The 15,496-nt window shown below is 46.7% G+C and overlaps 1 protein-coding gene across 2 annotated transcripts in view; it reads right to left on the bottom strand.

Moving 5' to 3' along the window:
- Positions 1-9,472: 9,472 nt before the first annotated feature.
- The window catches only part of KPNB1 (karyopherin subunit beta 1), a 44,313-nt gene continuing 38,289 nt past the window's right edge, over positions 9,473-15,496 (bottom strand). Inside the window, exons 20-22 of one of the 2 annotated variants that reach the window (XM_056512237.1) lie at positions 13,831-13,945; positions 12,244-12,405; positions 9,473-11,030 (exon numbers count right to left, since the gene is read on the bottom strand). In XM_056512237.1, the coding sequence (XP_056368212.1) occupies position 11,030; positions 12,244-12,405; positions 13,831-13,945 (278 nt within the window). In that variant the 3' untranslated portion in view covers positions 9,473-11,029. Of the gene's footprint in view, positions 11,031-12,239; positions 12,406-13,830; positions 13,946-15,496 lie in introns of those variants that run through there. The other variant, XM_056512236.1, reaches the window with a different exon arrangement.

Genomic DNA, 15,496 nt, shown 5'->3' with positions numbered 1-15,496 from the left:
AATTACATCTTGTCTTTTCCCTGTGCCGCGCTGCGTTATTAATAGCTGCTCTCCTTTCGCCGCGGCCGCCGGGGGCTCCGGGGGACAGACCCCGGGCTGGGGGGGCACTGCCAGGCTGGTGCCCGCAGACCCCCAGAGCCTGGGATGGCCGGGATGGGTCCATGGCACACACAGACCCTGGGATGGATCCATGGCACACACAGACCCTGGGATGGGTCCATGGCACACACAGACCCTGGGATGGCCGGGATGGATCCATGGCACAGACAGACCCTGGGATGGATCCATGGCACGGACAGACCCTGGGATGGCCGGGATGGATCCATGGCATGGACAGACCCTGGGATGGATCCATGGCATGGACAGACCCTGGGATGGATCCATGGCACGGACAGACACTGGGATGGATCCATGGCATGGACAGACCTTGGGATGGCCGGGATGGATCCATGGCATGGACAAATCCTGGGATGGATCCATGGCACACACAGACCCTGGGATGGATCCATGGCACACACAGACCCTGGGATGGATCCATGGCACACACAGACCCTGGGATGGGTCCATGGCACAGACAGACCCTGGGATGGATCCATGGCATGGACAGACCCTGGGATGGATCCACAGCATGGACAGACCCTGCGATGGGTCCATGGCACACACAGACCCTGGGATGGATCCATGGCACAGACAGACCCTGGGATGGATCCATGGCATGGACAGACCCTGGGATGGCCGGGATGGATCCATGGCACAGACAGACCCTGGGATGGGTCCATGGCACACACAGACCCTGGGATGGGTCCATGGCACACACAGACCCTGGGATGGGTCCATGGCACAGACAGACCCTGGGATGGATCCATGGCATGGACAGACCCTGGGATGGATCCACAGCATGGACAGACCCTGCGATGGGTCCATGGCACACACAGACCCTGGGATGGATCCATGGCACAGACAGACCCTGGGATGGATCCATGGCATGGACAGACCCTGGGATGGCCGGGATGGATCCATGGCACAGACAGACCCTGGGATGGGTCCATGGCACACACAGACCCTGGGATGGATCCATGGCACAGACAGACCCTGGGATGGTAGAGATGGATCCATGGCAGGGATGGATCCATGGCACAGACAGACCCTGGGATGGATCCATGGCATGGACAGACCCTGGGATGGCCGGGATGGATCCATGGCACAGACAGACCCTGGGATGGGTCCATGGCACAGACAGACCCTGGGATGGATCCATGGCACAGACAGACCCTGGGATGGGTCCATGGCACACACAGACCCTGGGATGGATCCATGGCACACACAGACCCTGGGATGGATCCATGGCACACACAGACCTTGGGATGGCAGGGATGGATCCATGGCACGGACAGACCCTGGGATGGATCCATGGCACAGACAGACCTTGGGACGGCAGGGATAGATCCATGGCATGGACAGACCCTGGGATGGCAGGGATGGACCCACAGCATGGACAGACCCTGGGATGGATCCATGGCATGGACAAATCCTGGGATGGCAGGGATGGACTCACAGCATGGACAGACCCTACAATGGCACAGAGAGATCCCTGTAACCCCCCCGGGGATGGCACTGCCACCCTGGTGCCCACAGAACCTCAGGACAAACCCTGGAATGGCACAGAAGGATCCATGACACTGACAGACCCTGGGATGGATCCAGGGCATGGACAGACCCCTGCAGACCCCCAGGGAGGGTCAGTGCCACCCTGGTGGCCACAGAACCTCAGGAAAAACCCTGGAATGGCACAGACAGACCCTGGAATGGCACAGACAGACCCCTGCAGACCCCCTGAGGGGGCACTGCCAGCCTGGTGCCCACAGATCCTTAGGAAAAACCCTGGGATGGCACAGATGGATCCACGGCACAGACAGACCCTGGGATGGCACAGACAGACCCCTGCAGACCCCCTGAGGGGGCACTGCCAGCCTGGTGCCCACAAAACCTCAGGAAAAACCCTGGGATGGCACAGATGGATCCATAGCACTGACAGACCCTGGGATGGACTCACAGCATGGACAGACCCACAGATGGACACAGGTCTGAGTGACCCTGGTGGCACAAAATTCCAGCCAGGGCCTCATCCCATCCCAGTGGAGGGGATGGGAATGGGAAGCAGAGCCCCAGGGATGTGGGATCCCCACACTCCAAACATCCCTGCCAAGGCCTCTGGAGGGGCTGGGGGTTAAAGAGCAGCCCCAGGGATGGGAACTGGGGGGATCCCACAGCAAAGCCAAGCTGGGAACTGTCAGCACAGAGAATTCCTGGTCGTGACCGTGGCTTGTGTCACGACAGAGGGAAAGGAATCACTGAAAAATCCATTTCAGGATTTTAGGTCCCAGCAGGAGACTCAAAAGGAGCAAAGCTTCAATCCACGGGATTCCCGAAGCAGTTTCTCTTTATGCTCTGTTCGGAGCTGGGATGGAGCCTTGGATATCCTGGGGAGCCTGGAGGGGTCCAGGGCACGGGCAGACCCCCGGCATGGGCGGTACCGAGATTCCAGGAGATTCCCATGGCAGCTAAAAACGCACCGCGAGGCCCAGGGAAGGAAAACCTTTGGAATGTCACCTTTGGGTGGGACAGCAGCGGGGAAGGGCGGGCGGGATCCGCAGGGACGGGATCTGCCGCAAACACGGCCCAGGAAAAAAAAAAAAAAGAAAAAAAAAAAAATCCCCAGCGGCTCCTCGGGAGGATTTGCTGCAAAGCGCTTTGAAGTGCAAATGAAGGATTTCCGTCAGGTCGGGAGTGAATTTGGAAGAGAAGGAAAGATCCCGGAGTGCCCGGGATGGATGAACAGCCCCAGGGGCGCAGGAGAATTGGGAACAAACCTTGGAGCCACCCCCGGAGTTGTCACAGGGAGGAGGAGCAGAGGGAGGAAGGACAGATCCGAACTGCTGGAATTCTCTCACCTGAGCCATTCCCTGGGATCTGGGGTCCCCCAGACCGGGCATCCCATGGGATTCCCTGCTCTTCCCAAGGCTGAGTTTTCCGAGGAAAGGGGAGCAGAGGGAACCCCCACTTTGTTTCCTTTTCCTTGTGGCCTTTTTTCCCTCTTCCCAACAGTTTCTGGGAAGTTTGAAGCCAAGGGCGAGGGGATCCCTTGGATCCCTTTGGAATGTTCGGGATGGGCCGAGGGGGGGTTGCAGCACCCCCGGACATTTGGGGTGCAGGGGCTGAAGGACGGGAGCGGCTCCGGATTCCACGGGATTGTTGGAAAAACGGGGAAAATCGATCCTGCCTTCCCAGCAGCAGGGATGGGGACAGGGATGAGAGAAGTGATTCGGGCAGGGATTTGGGCAAGGATGAAAGCAGGAATTCAGGCAGGAATTCAGGCAGGGATGAGGGAAGGGATGGGGACGGGGATTTGGGAAAGATTCGGGCAGGGATGAGGAAGGGGATTCAGGCAGGAATGGGACAGGGATTTGGAAGGGATTCAGGCAGGGATTTGGGCAAGGATTCAGGCAGGGATTCAGGCAGGGGTGAGGAAAGGCATTCAGGCAGGGATTCGGGCAGGAATTCAGGCAGGAATTCAAGCAGGAATTCAGGCAGGGATGAGGGAAGGGATGGGGACAGGGATTTCCGAGAGATTCGAGCAGGGACGCAGGGATGAGGGAAGGGATTCAGGCAGGAATGGAACAGGGATTCAGGCAGGAATTCAGGCAGGGATAGGGCAGGGATTCAGGCAGGAGTGGGGACAAAAATTCAGGCAGGAATAGGGCAGGAATGGGGACAAGGTGTAGGGACAGGAATAGGGCAGGGATTCAAGGAGGAATAGGGACAAGGATTCAAGCAGGAATAAGGGCAGGAATGGGGTCAGGAATCCCCTCACCCCACCACCCTTCCTCTCCATCACTCCGTGCCCGCATCAAAGGAAACCCAACCCCCTCCTCTGCCGCTCCCAAACCCACCCAAATTCACCCAAACCCGCCCAAATCCACCCAAATCCACCCAAACCCACCCAAATCCACCCGCATCCCACAGGAGCCTCCTCCTCCTGCCAGGGACATTCCCTGCGCTCCCGGCCGTGCCCGGGGCTGCTCCCGGCGCTCATTCCCAGCCTCCTCCCGCATTCCAGGAGTGAATTATTTAACTCTGATTATTTCACTCTGATTATTTAACTCTGATCCACGTCGGGAGCGAGGCTGATGGAGAGCAGGGAAGAGCAGGGCAAGGAGAGGCGGGATCTGTTCCCAAATCCAAGCCCGAGTTATTTGGAAAGATTAAAATGTTCTGGAAACATCAACTGAGCCCCCAAACGTCGCCTCCCTCATCCTCGGTGACAATCCTGGGTTTGTTCCCTCCTCAGTTCAATTCTGGAGTTTTCAATCCAAGGATTTCCAAGGTGGGAACACAAATTTTGGTCTCCGGCAGCTGCAGAGGGGTCGGAGAGGTTTTTATGGAGAGTTCCTCGCATGGAAAATCTGGGATTGTTTTTCAATGGGTCCTGCCCTGCTGGGGAAAAACTCCAGCCTGGAAGAACAACCCTGGATTGGGAAAACATCCCTGGATTGGGAAAAAAAACCGGATTTTTTTGGAAAATCACATTCCAGAGGGTGGCAGTGGCTCCGGAGTGTCCTGTCCCCTCCGGGTGGGAAAGCCCCAGACAGAGCCTGGGGAAAGGTCCCGAGGCCACCAAAATAATCTGGTTTTTGCCACATTTTCCATGGAAAATCAGCTTTCCCCCCTCTTTTAGGATACAGCTGAGACCATCCTGGATAAATCACATCGGGAGCTGCTGATCCTGGGACTAATGGTGATGTCCCCGGGCTGGGGTGGTGGCACGGATGGCTGATGTCACCTCCAGGGTTCCAAAATCCACTTGTGGCTCATTTTTCCCAATTTTTTCCAAAGAAAATCAGCTTTTCCTCCTCTTTTAGAGGGTGGCTGAGAGCATCAGTGTCAGGAATTGCAGATCCTGGGAATAATCCCGGGAATATTCGGGTATCCCCAGGGCAGGGTGGTGGCACAGATGGCACCGGTGACACAGCGCTGTCACCTCCAGCGTTCCAAAATCCCAAAAATCCACTCGTGGCTCGTTTTCCCCACTTTTTTCAAGCTTTTCCTCTCTTTTAGGGTGTAGCTGAGACCATCAGTGTCGGGAAATGCAGATCCCGGGAATGATCCCGGGAATGTTCGGGGTGTCCCCAGGGCAGGGTGGTGGCACCTGGTGGCACAGCTCTGTCACTTTCAGGGTTCCAAAATCCACTTGTGCCTTTTCCTCCTCACTTTTCCCAAAGAAAATCAGCTTTTCCTCCTTTTTTAGGGGGTGGCTGAGACCATCAGTGTCGGGAATTGCAGATCCCGGGAATGATGCCGGGAATGTTGGGGTGTCCCCAGGGCAGGGTGGTGGCACAGGTGGCACCGGTGACACAGCGCTGTCACCTCCAGCGTTCCAAAATCCCAAAAATCCACTTGTGGCTCATTTCCCCCACTTTTTTCAAGCTTTTCCTCTCTTTTAGGGTGTAGCTGAGACCATCAGTGTCGGGAAATGCAGATCCCGGGAATGATCCCGGGAATGTTCGGGGTGTCCCCAGGGCAGGGTGGTGGCACTGGTGGCACAGCTCTGTCACTTTCAGGGTTCCAAAATCCACTTGTGCCTTTTCCTCCTCACTTTTCCCAAAGAAAATCAGCTTTTCCTCCTTTTTTAGGGGGTGGCTGAGACCATCAGTGTCGGGAATTGCAGATCCCGGGAATGATGCCGGGAATGTTGGGGTGTCCCCAGGGCAGGGCGGTGGCACAGGTGGCACCGGTGACACAGCGCTGCCACCTCCGGCTCCCCCGGAGAGGAAACGCGAGCTCCCGGCGCGCTCCCCCCGCCCACGGCGTCTCCGAGCGGGGGCAGAGCCTGGCAGAGGCTCCCGGGAAATGAAACAGCAGGAAAAAAAAAATAATAGAATTAGGGGAAATTAAAATAAAAGCGGGTTTTTGTTATTTTGGGTTTTTTTTTTTTTTGTGTTTTTGGTTTGATTTGGGAGGTGAATAATGGGGTTTTTCACACGGTGTTTGTGGCGTTCAGGGTGGTTCCTTTGCTGGTTAATCCATAATTTGATTGATTGGTTAATTGATTAATTAATGTGGAGCTGCAGTTTTGGGGTGGTGGGGGATGAGGGATTTATCCTGAGTGGAATCCTCAAGAATTTGGGAATCTTCAGCAGCGATCCCAAAATCTCCAGGAGTCTCGTGGAATCTCCAGCTCCACCAAATTCCTTGTGCTACACCCCCCAAAAAAAAACCCCAAAATCCCAAAACCCTCCCAAAAAATGCTGGAAGTTTGATCCGTGCCCAGGCAGGGATGGGATCGAGGATGGGCAGATTTGAGTAGAAATTCCTTGAGACAGAATAACCCAAAAACGCCCCAAAAAGACCCCCCAAAAACCCCAAAAACCCCCCAAAAACCCAAAACCCCCCAGAAAAGGCCAAAAAAGGCACAAAACCCCCAAGTGACCCCCTAAAAAAGGTTGCAAAAAACGCTTCCCAAAGCCCAAAATGCCCCCCAAAAAGGCCCAAAATCACCCCAAAAAGGTAAAAATCACCCCAAAAATGTCCCCAACAACCAAAAAATCCCAAAAAATCCTCTTAAAAAAAAAAAAAAAAAACTCAAAAAAGGCCCCAAACCCCCCACAAAAAAGGCCCCCAAAAAACCCTAAAAAAGCCAAAATCCAACCCCAAAAATCCCCCAAAAACGAGTCTGGAGCCGTTTTTTTTTGCACTACTCTCAGTGTTTATTCTGCGCTGCCGCAGCCGGGACCAGAACCGGCCACCAGAACTAGAAATGGCCACCAGAACCAGAATTGGCCACCAGAACCAGAACCGGCCACCAGAACCAGAACTGGCCACCAGAACCAGAACTGGCCACTGGCCACCAGAACCAATGGTCACTGGCCACCAGAATCAGAATTGGCTATTGGCCACCAGAATCAGAACCAGAAATGGCCACCAGAACTAGAAATGGCCACCAGAACCAGAACCGGCCACCAGAACCAGAATTGGCCACCAGAACCAGAAATGGCCACTGGCCACCAGAACCAGAACTGGCCACTGGCCACCAGAACCAATGGTCACTGGCCACCAGAATCAGAATTGGCTATTGGCCACCAGAATCAGAACCAGAACCAGAACCGGCCACTGGCCACCAGAAGCAGAAATGGCCACTGGCCACCAGAATTGGCCAGCAGAACCAGAATCAGAACTGATCACCAGAACTGGTCACTGGCCACCAGAACTAGAACTGGCCCCTGGCCACCAGAATGAGGACTGGCCACCAGAATCAGAATTGGCCACCAGAACCAGAAATGGTCACTGGCCACCAGAATCAGAACCAGAACCAGAACTGGCCACCAGACCTCGACACTGGTCACCAGAATCAGAACCAGCCACTGGCCACCAGAAATGGCTATTGGCTACCAGAATCAGAAGTGGCCACTGGAACTGGCCACCAGAACTGGTCACTGACCACCAGAATCAGAACCAGCAGTGGTCAGTGGCCACCAGAACTGGTCAGTGGCCACCAGAACCAGAACTAGAACTGGTCAGTGGCCACCAGAACAGGTCAGTGGCCACCAGAACCAGAACCAGAACCAGAACAGGTCAGTGGCCACCAGAATCAGAACTAGAACTGGTCAGTGGCCACCAGAACAGGTCAGTGGCCACCAGAACCAGAACCAGAACAGGTCAGTGGCCACCAGAACAGGTCAGTGGCCACCAGAACCAGAACCAGAACAGGTCAGTGGCCACCAGAACTGGCCCCTGGCCACCAGAACTGGCCCCTGGCCACCAGCAGCGGCCCCGGCGCCGCTCGGCTCCTCCCGCCCAGGAACGGCTTTTTGATTTTTTTGGATTTTTTTTTTCCTTTTTTAGTAATTTTTAAAAATTTTTAATTCTTTTTTTTTTCTTGACTTTTGTTGGATTTTTGTTCCACCTTTGGGAATCGCCGCCCCCGAGCTGAACAAAAAAGAAAAAGGCGAGGCTGGGACTGCCGGGTTCTGCAAATTTGGATTTTTGTTCATTTTGGGGTTTTTTTTGGGGTGATTTCTGCTCATTTTGGGGTTTTTTTGGGGGTTCTGCACGGGGGCAGAGCAATGAAGGCACATTCATGTCTGATACCCTGTACGAGCCAGGAGGGGCAAAAAGGGAATTAAAATGGGAGGGGAGGAGGAAAATTGGGGGGATTAACAAAAAAAAAATAAAAGGGAAATGGTGAGGAAGAAAAAAAATAAAAGGGGGGGAAAAGGTGAAGAGAAAAGGGAAAAAAATTAAATAAACGGAGAGAAATGGGGAAATTTTAAATGGGAAAATAAATAAGAAAAATGAGGGGATGGAAGAAAAATGGAAAAAATTAAAATGGGGAAAAAATGAAGAGAAGTGAAAAAGAAGGAAGAAAAATGGGAGAAAATGGGAGAAAAAAAAAACGGGAAAAAATGAAGAAAAATGGGAAAAATGAAAAAAAGAAGAAAAATGGGGAAAAATGTGAAGAAAAAAGGAAAAAACATGAAGAAAAATGGGAAAAAAGGAAGGAAAATGGGAAAAATAAAAATAATAAAAGAAAAATATTAAAAGAAATGGAAATAAAAGGAAGAGAAGTGGAAAAAAATAAAGAAAAAGGGAAAATAAAAATAGATAGGAAAGGTAAAATAAAGAGAAAAGGAAAAAAAAAAGAAAAAAAAAAGGAAAATAGGGACAGAAAAAAAAAAAAGAAAAATTGAAAGAAAAAAAGGAAAAATTCCCAGAAAAAAGTCAAGAAAAAACAAATAAAGGGAAAAATTGATGAAAATTTGAAGAAACAAAAACGGAAAAAAAGGAAAAAAAACTTAAAAGGGGACAAGAAAAAAATGGAAAAAGTAGAAGAAAAATGGAGAAATAAGAGATTTAAAAATGAAGGGAAAAATTGGAATAAAAGAAAAAAATGAGAAAAAAAATAAAAGAAAAAAGGGAAAAATAAAGGCAAAAAATTAAAAATAAAAGAAAAAAATGAAATTAAAAATAAAAATAAGAATTGCAAGAATTGAGGAGCAAATCCTGCCCAGTTTCGTTCTCCCCCTCCCAGGATTTTCCCGACACCTCCAGAGCTGCAAAGTGAAAATTCCAAATCTCCAAACCCTGAAACCTCCTCAAAATACCAAAAATTTCATTTTTGTTGTTTTTTTTTCCCCCCCACTTTTTTTTTTTTAAATTAATTTTCCTTTTTCCAGAGGAAAAAAAAAAATTCCGCTCCCGACGCGGCGAGAAATGGCCAAAAAAAAAAAACCACAAAAAAACAAAAAATTAAAATTAAAATTCCTGGTGGATAATTGGGAAAAAACTCCCAAAATTCATTTTAAAAAAATCCTAATTTTTATTTTTTTTTTTTTTGAGGTTTCCCTCTGGAAAAGAGCCATGAATATCCCAAAAAAAAAAAAAAAAAAAATTAAAAAAAAAAAAGGAAAATATTGGGGAATGTTTGACACCATTTTATTCATCTTCAACTGCAGTGGAAAAATAGAAACCTTTTACAAGCGCCGGCGTTGTCAGCTCAACTCAAGTTATATATTTATATATTTTATATAAATTTCTTTTTTTTTTTCCTTTTTTTTTTATCTTGTTTTTTATTTTTTTCCTCGTGTTTTGTTTTTTTTTTTTTTTTTTTCCAAGTGCAGCAAGAGACCGAAAACCACATCGAGCCTGATCCAACAAAAAAAAAAAAAAAAATCCCAAATAATTCCAAATAAACCGGTTTTAATCCCATTTTTTGTGTGGTTTTTTTTTTTAACAAATCCAATTTCCTCTCCAAACATCACCTGAAATTTTTAAAATTTTTCCTTCTTTATTTTTTTTTGGAACTCTTTGGCACAATTTTGATTCTGCTACAATCCCAGTCAGATCTCTTTTCCCAATTTGCAGCACTTTTAAACAAAAAAAAAAAAAAAAATCTCATTTTTTTATCGTTTTCTTGACCGTTTTTGGATTTTTTTGGAATTTTTGAAGCCTGAAACTCGCTGGACAAATGGATTTTTCTATTCCCTGCAACCCCAAATTGTGTTTTTCCCCCATTTCTACATTCACAGTTGAATATTTAAGGAAGGAAAGGCGCTTTTGTTGCTGAGCAGGACAAGCCAAGAGCTCTGAACATTCAGCATTCCCTAAAAATAAAATCCCTAAAAAAGCGACTTTCCTTAAATTTTTTTTTTTTTATTTTTTTTTAATTTTTTTTTCTTCTTTTCTACTATTTTTTCCCCATCTCTTACTGCCTGAACCTCACTTATGAAATGCAACAGCTGAACCCTTAAATTTTGTATATTTTAGATTTTTTTTGTCTTTTTTATTTTTTTTGTCGTCTTTTTAAATTTTTTTTTTTCCCGGAATATTTTTTTCTTTTGTGGTTTTGGGAAAAAAAAAAAAAAAAAAAGCAAGAAACTGCAATGAATTCTATTTTTTTTTTTTTTTTGGGAAGTTGAGAATGTGGATATGACCTCACTCACACACACTCACTCCTCTTGAATTTCCTTCTCTCTCCTTTTGGGATTTTTTTTTTTTTTTTGCCTCATCCCAGAGATTCTCAAACACCAGGAAATTCCCAAATGCTGGAAAATTCCCAAATGCTGGGAAATTCCCATTTTTTCTCTCTCTCTCTCTAGCAGCCAAAACCTCACAGAGCACCACTTGAATCCCAATTTTCCCCGTTTTTCCCTCATTTTCTCCTCCCAGCTCAGCCACTCCTGGGAATTTTGGGGTTTTTTCCCCCCCTTTTTTAAGATTTTTTTTTTGGGGGGGTTTACAGAATTCCCTCCTGGATGCCAAAAATTTGGGATTTTTGTTCTGAGCCTCACTCACTCATCCTCAGCATCCTCTCACTCCCAGACATTCCTCACTCGTCCTCATCACTCCCGGGGCTTTTTGGGGGGTTTTGTAGGAGATTGGAGATTTTTCCTTTTTTTGTTTTTTTCTCTCTTGGTGTTGTTGTTGTTGGTTTTTTATCCAGTGGGGTCCTCAGGTGTCATCCCAATGGTAAAGATCTGGAAAAAAGGAAAAAAAACAAAAGGGTTTAGAGGGGGAAAAATGGGATTTGGGGAGTTTAGAGGGGGGAAAAAAGGGAATTGAGGGGGGAAATGGGAATTGAGGGAATCAAGGGGGAAAAATTAAAGGAATTAAAAGAATTAAAAGAATTAACAGGAAAAAAGGGAATTCAAAGGAAAAAGGGAATTCAGGGGAAAGGGAATTCAGAGAAAAAAGGGAATTCAGTGGGAAAGAGAATTAAGGGAGAAAAAGGGGAAAAAAGAAATTAACAGGAAAAAAGGGAATTTGGGGGATTGAGGGGAAAAAAGGAGATTGAGGGAATTCAGGGATAAAAAAGGGATTCAGGAATTAAGAGGAAAAAGGAGATTTAGGGGAGAAAAGAAGGAAAAAGGGAAGTAAAGGAGTTAAGAGGAAAAAAGGGAATTCAGGGAATCAAGGGGGAAAAGGAGAATTAAAGGAATTAACAGGAAAAAAGGGATTCAGGGGAAAAATGGGAATTAAGGGAGAAAAAAGAGAATTCAGGGAATCAAGGGAGATATAAGGGAATTAACAGGAAAAAAGGGAATCCAGAAGATTGAGAGGAATTCAGGGATAAAAATGAGGAAAAAGGGAATTGAGAGGAAAAAAGGGGATCCAAGGAATTAAGAGGAAAAAATGGAATTCTGGAGAAAAAAAAGGAATTAAAGGGAAAAGGGGAATTCAGGGAATTAAGGGGGAGAAGGGAATTAACAGGAAAAAAGGGAATTTGGGGATTGAGAAGAAAAAAGGGGGGAAAGGGAATTCAGAGGGAAAAGGGATTTCAGGGGGAAAAAGGGAATTAAAGGGGAAAAAAAAGGGAGAAAAGGAAATTCAAGGTACTAAGGAGAATTCATGGAAAAAAGGGAATTAAAAATCCCTGGAAGTGTTTAAAAATGTGGGGATGTGACTTTTGGGTTGGGGTCCATCTTGGGAGCCTTAACAATTCCAGGATTACACAAAAAAAAAAAAAATCAACCTCAACACCCCAAATCCCAGAAGAAAAATAAATGGGTGGAAAATCAACTTTGTAGGATTGAAGAGAAATAAAAAACCCCAAACGGGGCTTTTTTTTTTCAATCAAAAATCAGGGAAACAACCTGGGGGAAAAGAGAAATTTGGGATTGGGACTTCTCAGGTTCTGCTGAGCCAATTCCCTGATTTTTTAGGTGGAAAAAAATCAGGATGAGACCTCACCAAGCTTGGTTCTTGAGTTTCCTCAGCTCTTTTGTGGCCCAGGTCGCCAGGGTTTTTGTTTTGTTCGTCTTGGATCTCCTCCCTTCCGTTAGCAGTTCATGGATCATGGGTCTGGCTTCTACTAATTTCAGGACATCCTTCCCAAAAGCTGTACACAAATCCCTGGAATCAAAAAAAAAAAAGGTGTGAGTGATGAAAAACAGCTGGGAAAATTTTGGGAAATTTGTGATTTCAAAAGGGATTTGAAAATGCACGAGCTCTTGTCTGAATGTTGATTTCTTCATTACTCTCCTTAAATTCAGCAGGAAAAATGAAAATACTTCAAGCTGGTTTTTTTCTGTTGCCTAAGGATGAGGCTTTTTTGTTCTTAAACTCCTGGAAAATTCCTAAATCTGGGATTTTTGTGATGACTTTCTTACCTGCAGAATCGCTTCACACCTGGAGCCAAAAACCAAACTCCAACCCCAAAACTGACACTAAAACCTTCAGACAACCAGAAAAAAAGGGCAGATCCCAGGATTTCAACCTGGTTTCCTCAGCTTCCTAAGGATGAGGGTTTTGTTGTTCCTGAACTTCTGGAAAAATCCTAAATCTGGGATTTTTGTGACGACTTTCTCACCTGTAAAATGGCTTCACACCTGGAGCCAAACAGCAAACTCTAACCCCAAAACTGACCCCAAAAACTTCAGCCAGGCAGAAAAAAAGGGCAGATCCCTGGATTTCAAGGATCCCAGGATTTCAATCTGGTTTCCTCAGCTCCCTAAGGATGAGGCTTTTCTTGTTCCTGAACTTCTGGAGAAATCCTAAATCTGGGATTTTTGTGACGACTTTCTCACCTTTATCCCTTAACTGCAGAATTGCTTAACACCTGGAGCCAAACACCAAACTTACAACCCCAAAACTGACACCAAAACCTTCATCCAGCCAGGAAAAAAGGACAGATCCCAGGATTTCAACCCAATTTTCTCTGTTCACTAAGGATGAGGGGATTTTTAGGTTCTAAACTCCTGGAAAAACCCTAAATCTGGGATTTTTGTGACGACTTTCTCACCTGCGGAATTGCTTCACACCTGGAGCCAAACACCAAACTCCAACCCCAAAACTGACATTTAAACCTCCCTCCAGCCAGGAAAAAAGGGCAGATTTTAGGATTTCAACCCAATTTCCTCTGCTCCTTAAGGATAAGGGGATTTTTTGTTCCTAAACTTCTGGAAAAATCCTAAATCTGGGATTTTTGTGACGACATTATTACCTGCAGAATTGCTTCACACCTGGAGCCAAACACCAAACTCCTACCCCAAAACTGACCCCAAAAACTTCAGCCAGGCAGAAAAAAAGGGCAGATCCCTGGATTTCAACCCAATTTCTTCTGTTCCCTAAGGATATGGGGTTCTTTTTGTTCCTAAGCTCCTGGAAAAACCCTAAATCTGGGATTTCTGTGATGATTTTCTTAGCTGTGGAATTGCTTCACACCTGGAGCCAAACACCAAACTCCAACCCCAAAACTGACACTAAAACCTTCCTCCAGGCAGGAAAACAGGGCAGATTTGAGGATTTTTTTCCAGGAATGGGATGGGGAGGCCTCACCCTATGAGTCCTGCAGCACAGGCCACCACCCCGTCCGTGTGATCCTCGTCCCCCGCGATGTGGTCGATGTAGGAGAGGATAAATTCCACCCTGGGCTGCACCAGCATCACGTCAGCTGCAGGGGAAAGGCTTGGTCAGAGCTGGGAAATTTTGGGATGGATGTTTTGTGTTCCCAAAACAACCTGGGATGGTTCCTCTGGGAGGGAAGGGGAGATGATGATGGAATTTTTTGGGGTTTTTTTGGTGCTCGCTGCGCTGAGGGTTTGTGTTGTTGGATGGGGCAGGGATATGAAAATCCCAAAAGGCTCAGGGGGAACTCCTGGAAATGGAACAGGAATGTGGGGATGGGGTTAAAGGGGAAAAAGGGGTTCAGGATTAAAGGGGAAAAAGGAATTTAGGGGATTAAGGGGGAAAAAAGGGAATTAAGGGGAAAAGGGAATTCAGGGAATCAAGGGGGAAAAGAGAATTAAGAGGAAAAGGGAATTCAGGGAATCAAGGGGGAAAAGGGAATTAACAGCAAAAAAGGGAATTGGGGGAAAGAGGAGAAAAAAGGAGGGGGAAGGGAATTCAAGGAAAAAAGGGAATTTCAAGATTCAGGGAATTAAGGGGGAAAAGAGGAATTAACAGGAAAAAAGAGAATTTGGGAGATTGAGGGGAAATTTGAGGGAATTCAGGGATAAAAAGGAAATTCGGGGATAAAAGGGAGGAAAAAGGGAATTGAGAAGAAAAAAGGGGACCCAAGGAATTAGGAAGGAAAAAGGGAATTCAGGAGAAAAAAGGGGAATTCAGGGGATTAAGGGGGAAAAGGGAATTCAGGGGGAAAAAGGGATTCAGGAGGATAAGGGGGAAAAAAACAGGGGATGTGGTTTGGAGGTGACACTGGATGATTTTAAAGGAAGGGAAAGGAAGGAGCAGGGATGTGAAAACCCCAAAAGGAGGTTTTAATCAGATATTTATGAAAATTTCTCCCCTAGAAGGGTTATAAATGCCCAAAACCAGTTGGATGTAGCACTGGGGTACATGGCAGAGGTGTGACAACCCCAAAATGAGTTTTATATCAGATATTTGTGAATATTTCTTTATTAGAATGGTGTTAAGTGCCCCAAACCAGGTTTTTATCAGATATTTATGAATATTTCTTTATTAGAATGGTGTTAAGTGCCCAGAATCAGGCTGATGTGGCACTGGGATACATGGCTGGGATGTGAATATCCAAAATGAGTTTTTTATCACATATTTGTGAACATTTCTCCCCTAGAAGGGTTATAAATGTCCCAAACCAGGTTTTTATCAGATATTTGTGATTATTTCACCATAAGAATGGTGTTAAGTGCCCCAAACCAGGTTTTTATCAGATATTTGTGATTATTTCACCATAAGAATGGTGTTAAGTGCCCCAAACCAGGTTTTTATCAGATATTTGTGATTATTTCATCATTAGAATGGTGTTAAGTGCTCCAAACCAGGTTGATGTGGCACGGGGGTACATGGCAGGAATGTGAATACCCAAACTGAGTTTTTTATCAGATATTTCGGGATATTTCTCCCCTAGAAGGTTTATAAATGTCCCAAACCAGGTTTTTATCAGATATTTGTGAATATTTCTTTATTAGAATGGTGTTAAGTGCCCCACAGCAGGTGTATATGGCACGGGGGTACATGGCTG

This window comes from Oenanthe melanoleuca, chromosome 27 (assembly GCF_029582105.1).
Source record: "Oenanthe melanoleuca isolate GR-GAL-2019-014 chromosome 27, OMel1.0, whole genome shotgun sequence".
Classification (NCBI taxonomy): domain Eukaryota; kingdom Metazoa; phylum Chordata; class Aves; order Passeriformes; family Muscicapidae; genus Oenanthe; species Oenanthe melanoleuca.
This window is presented reverse-complemented; position numbering and strand designations above follow the sequence as displayed.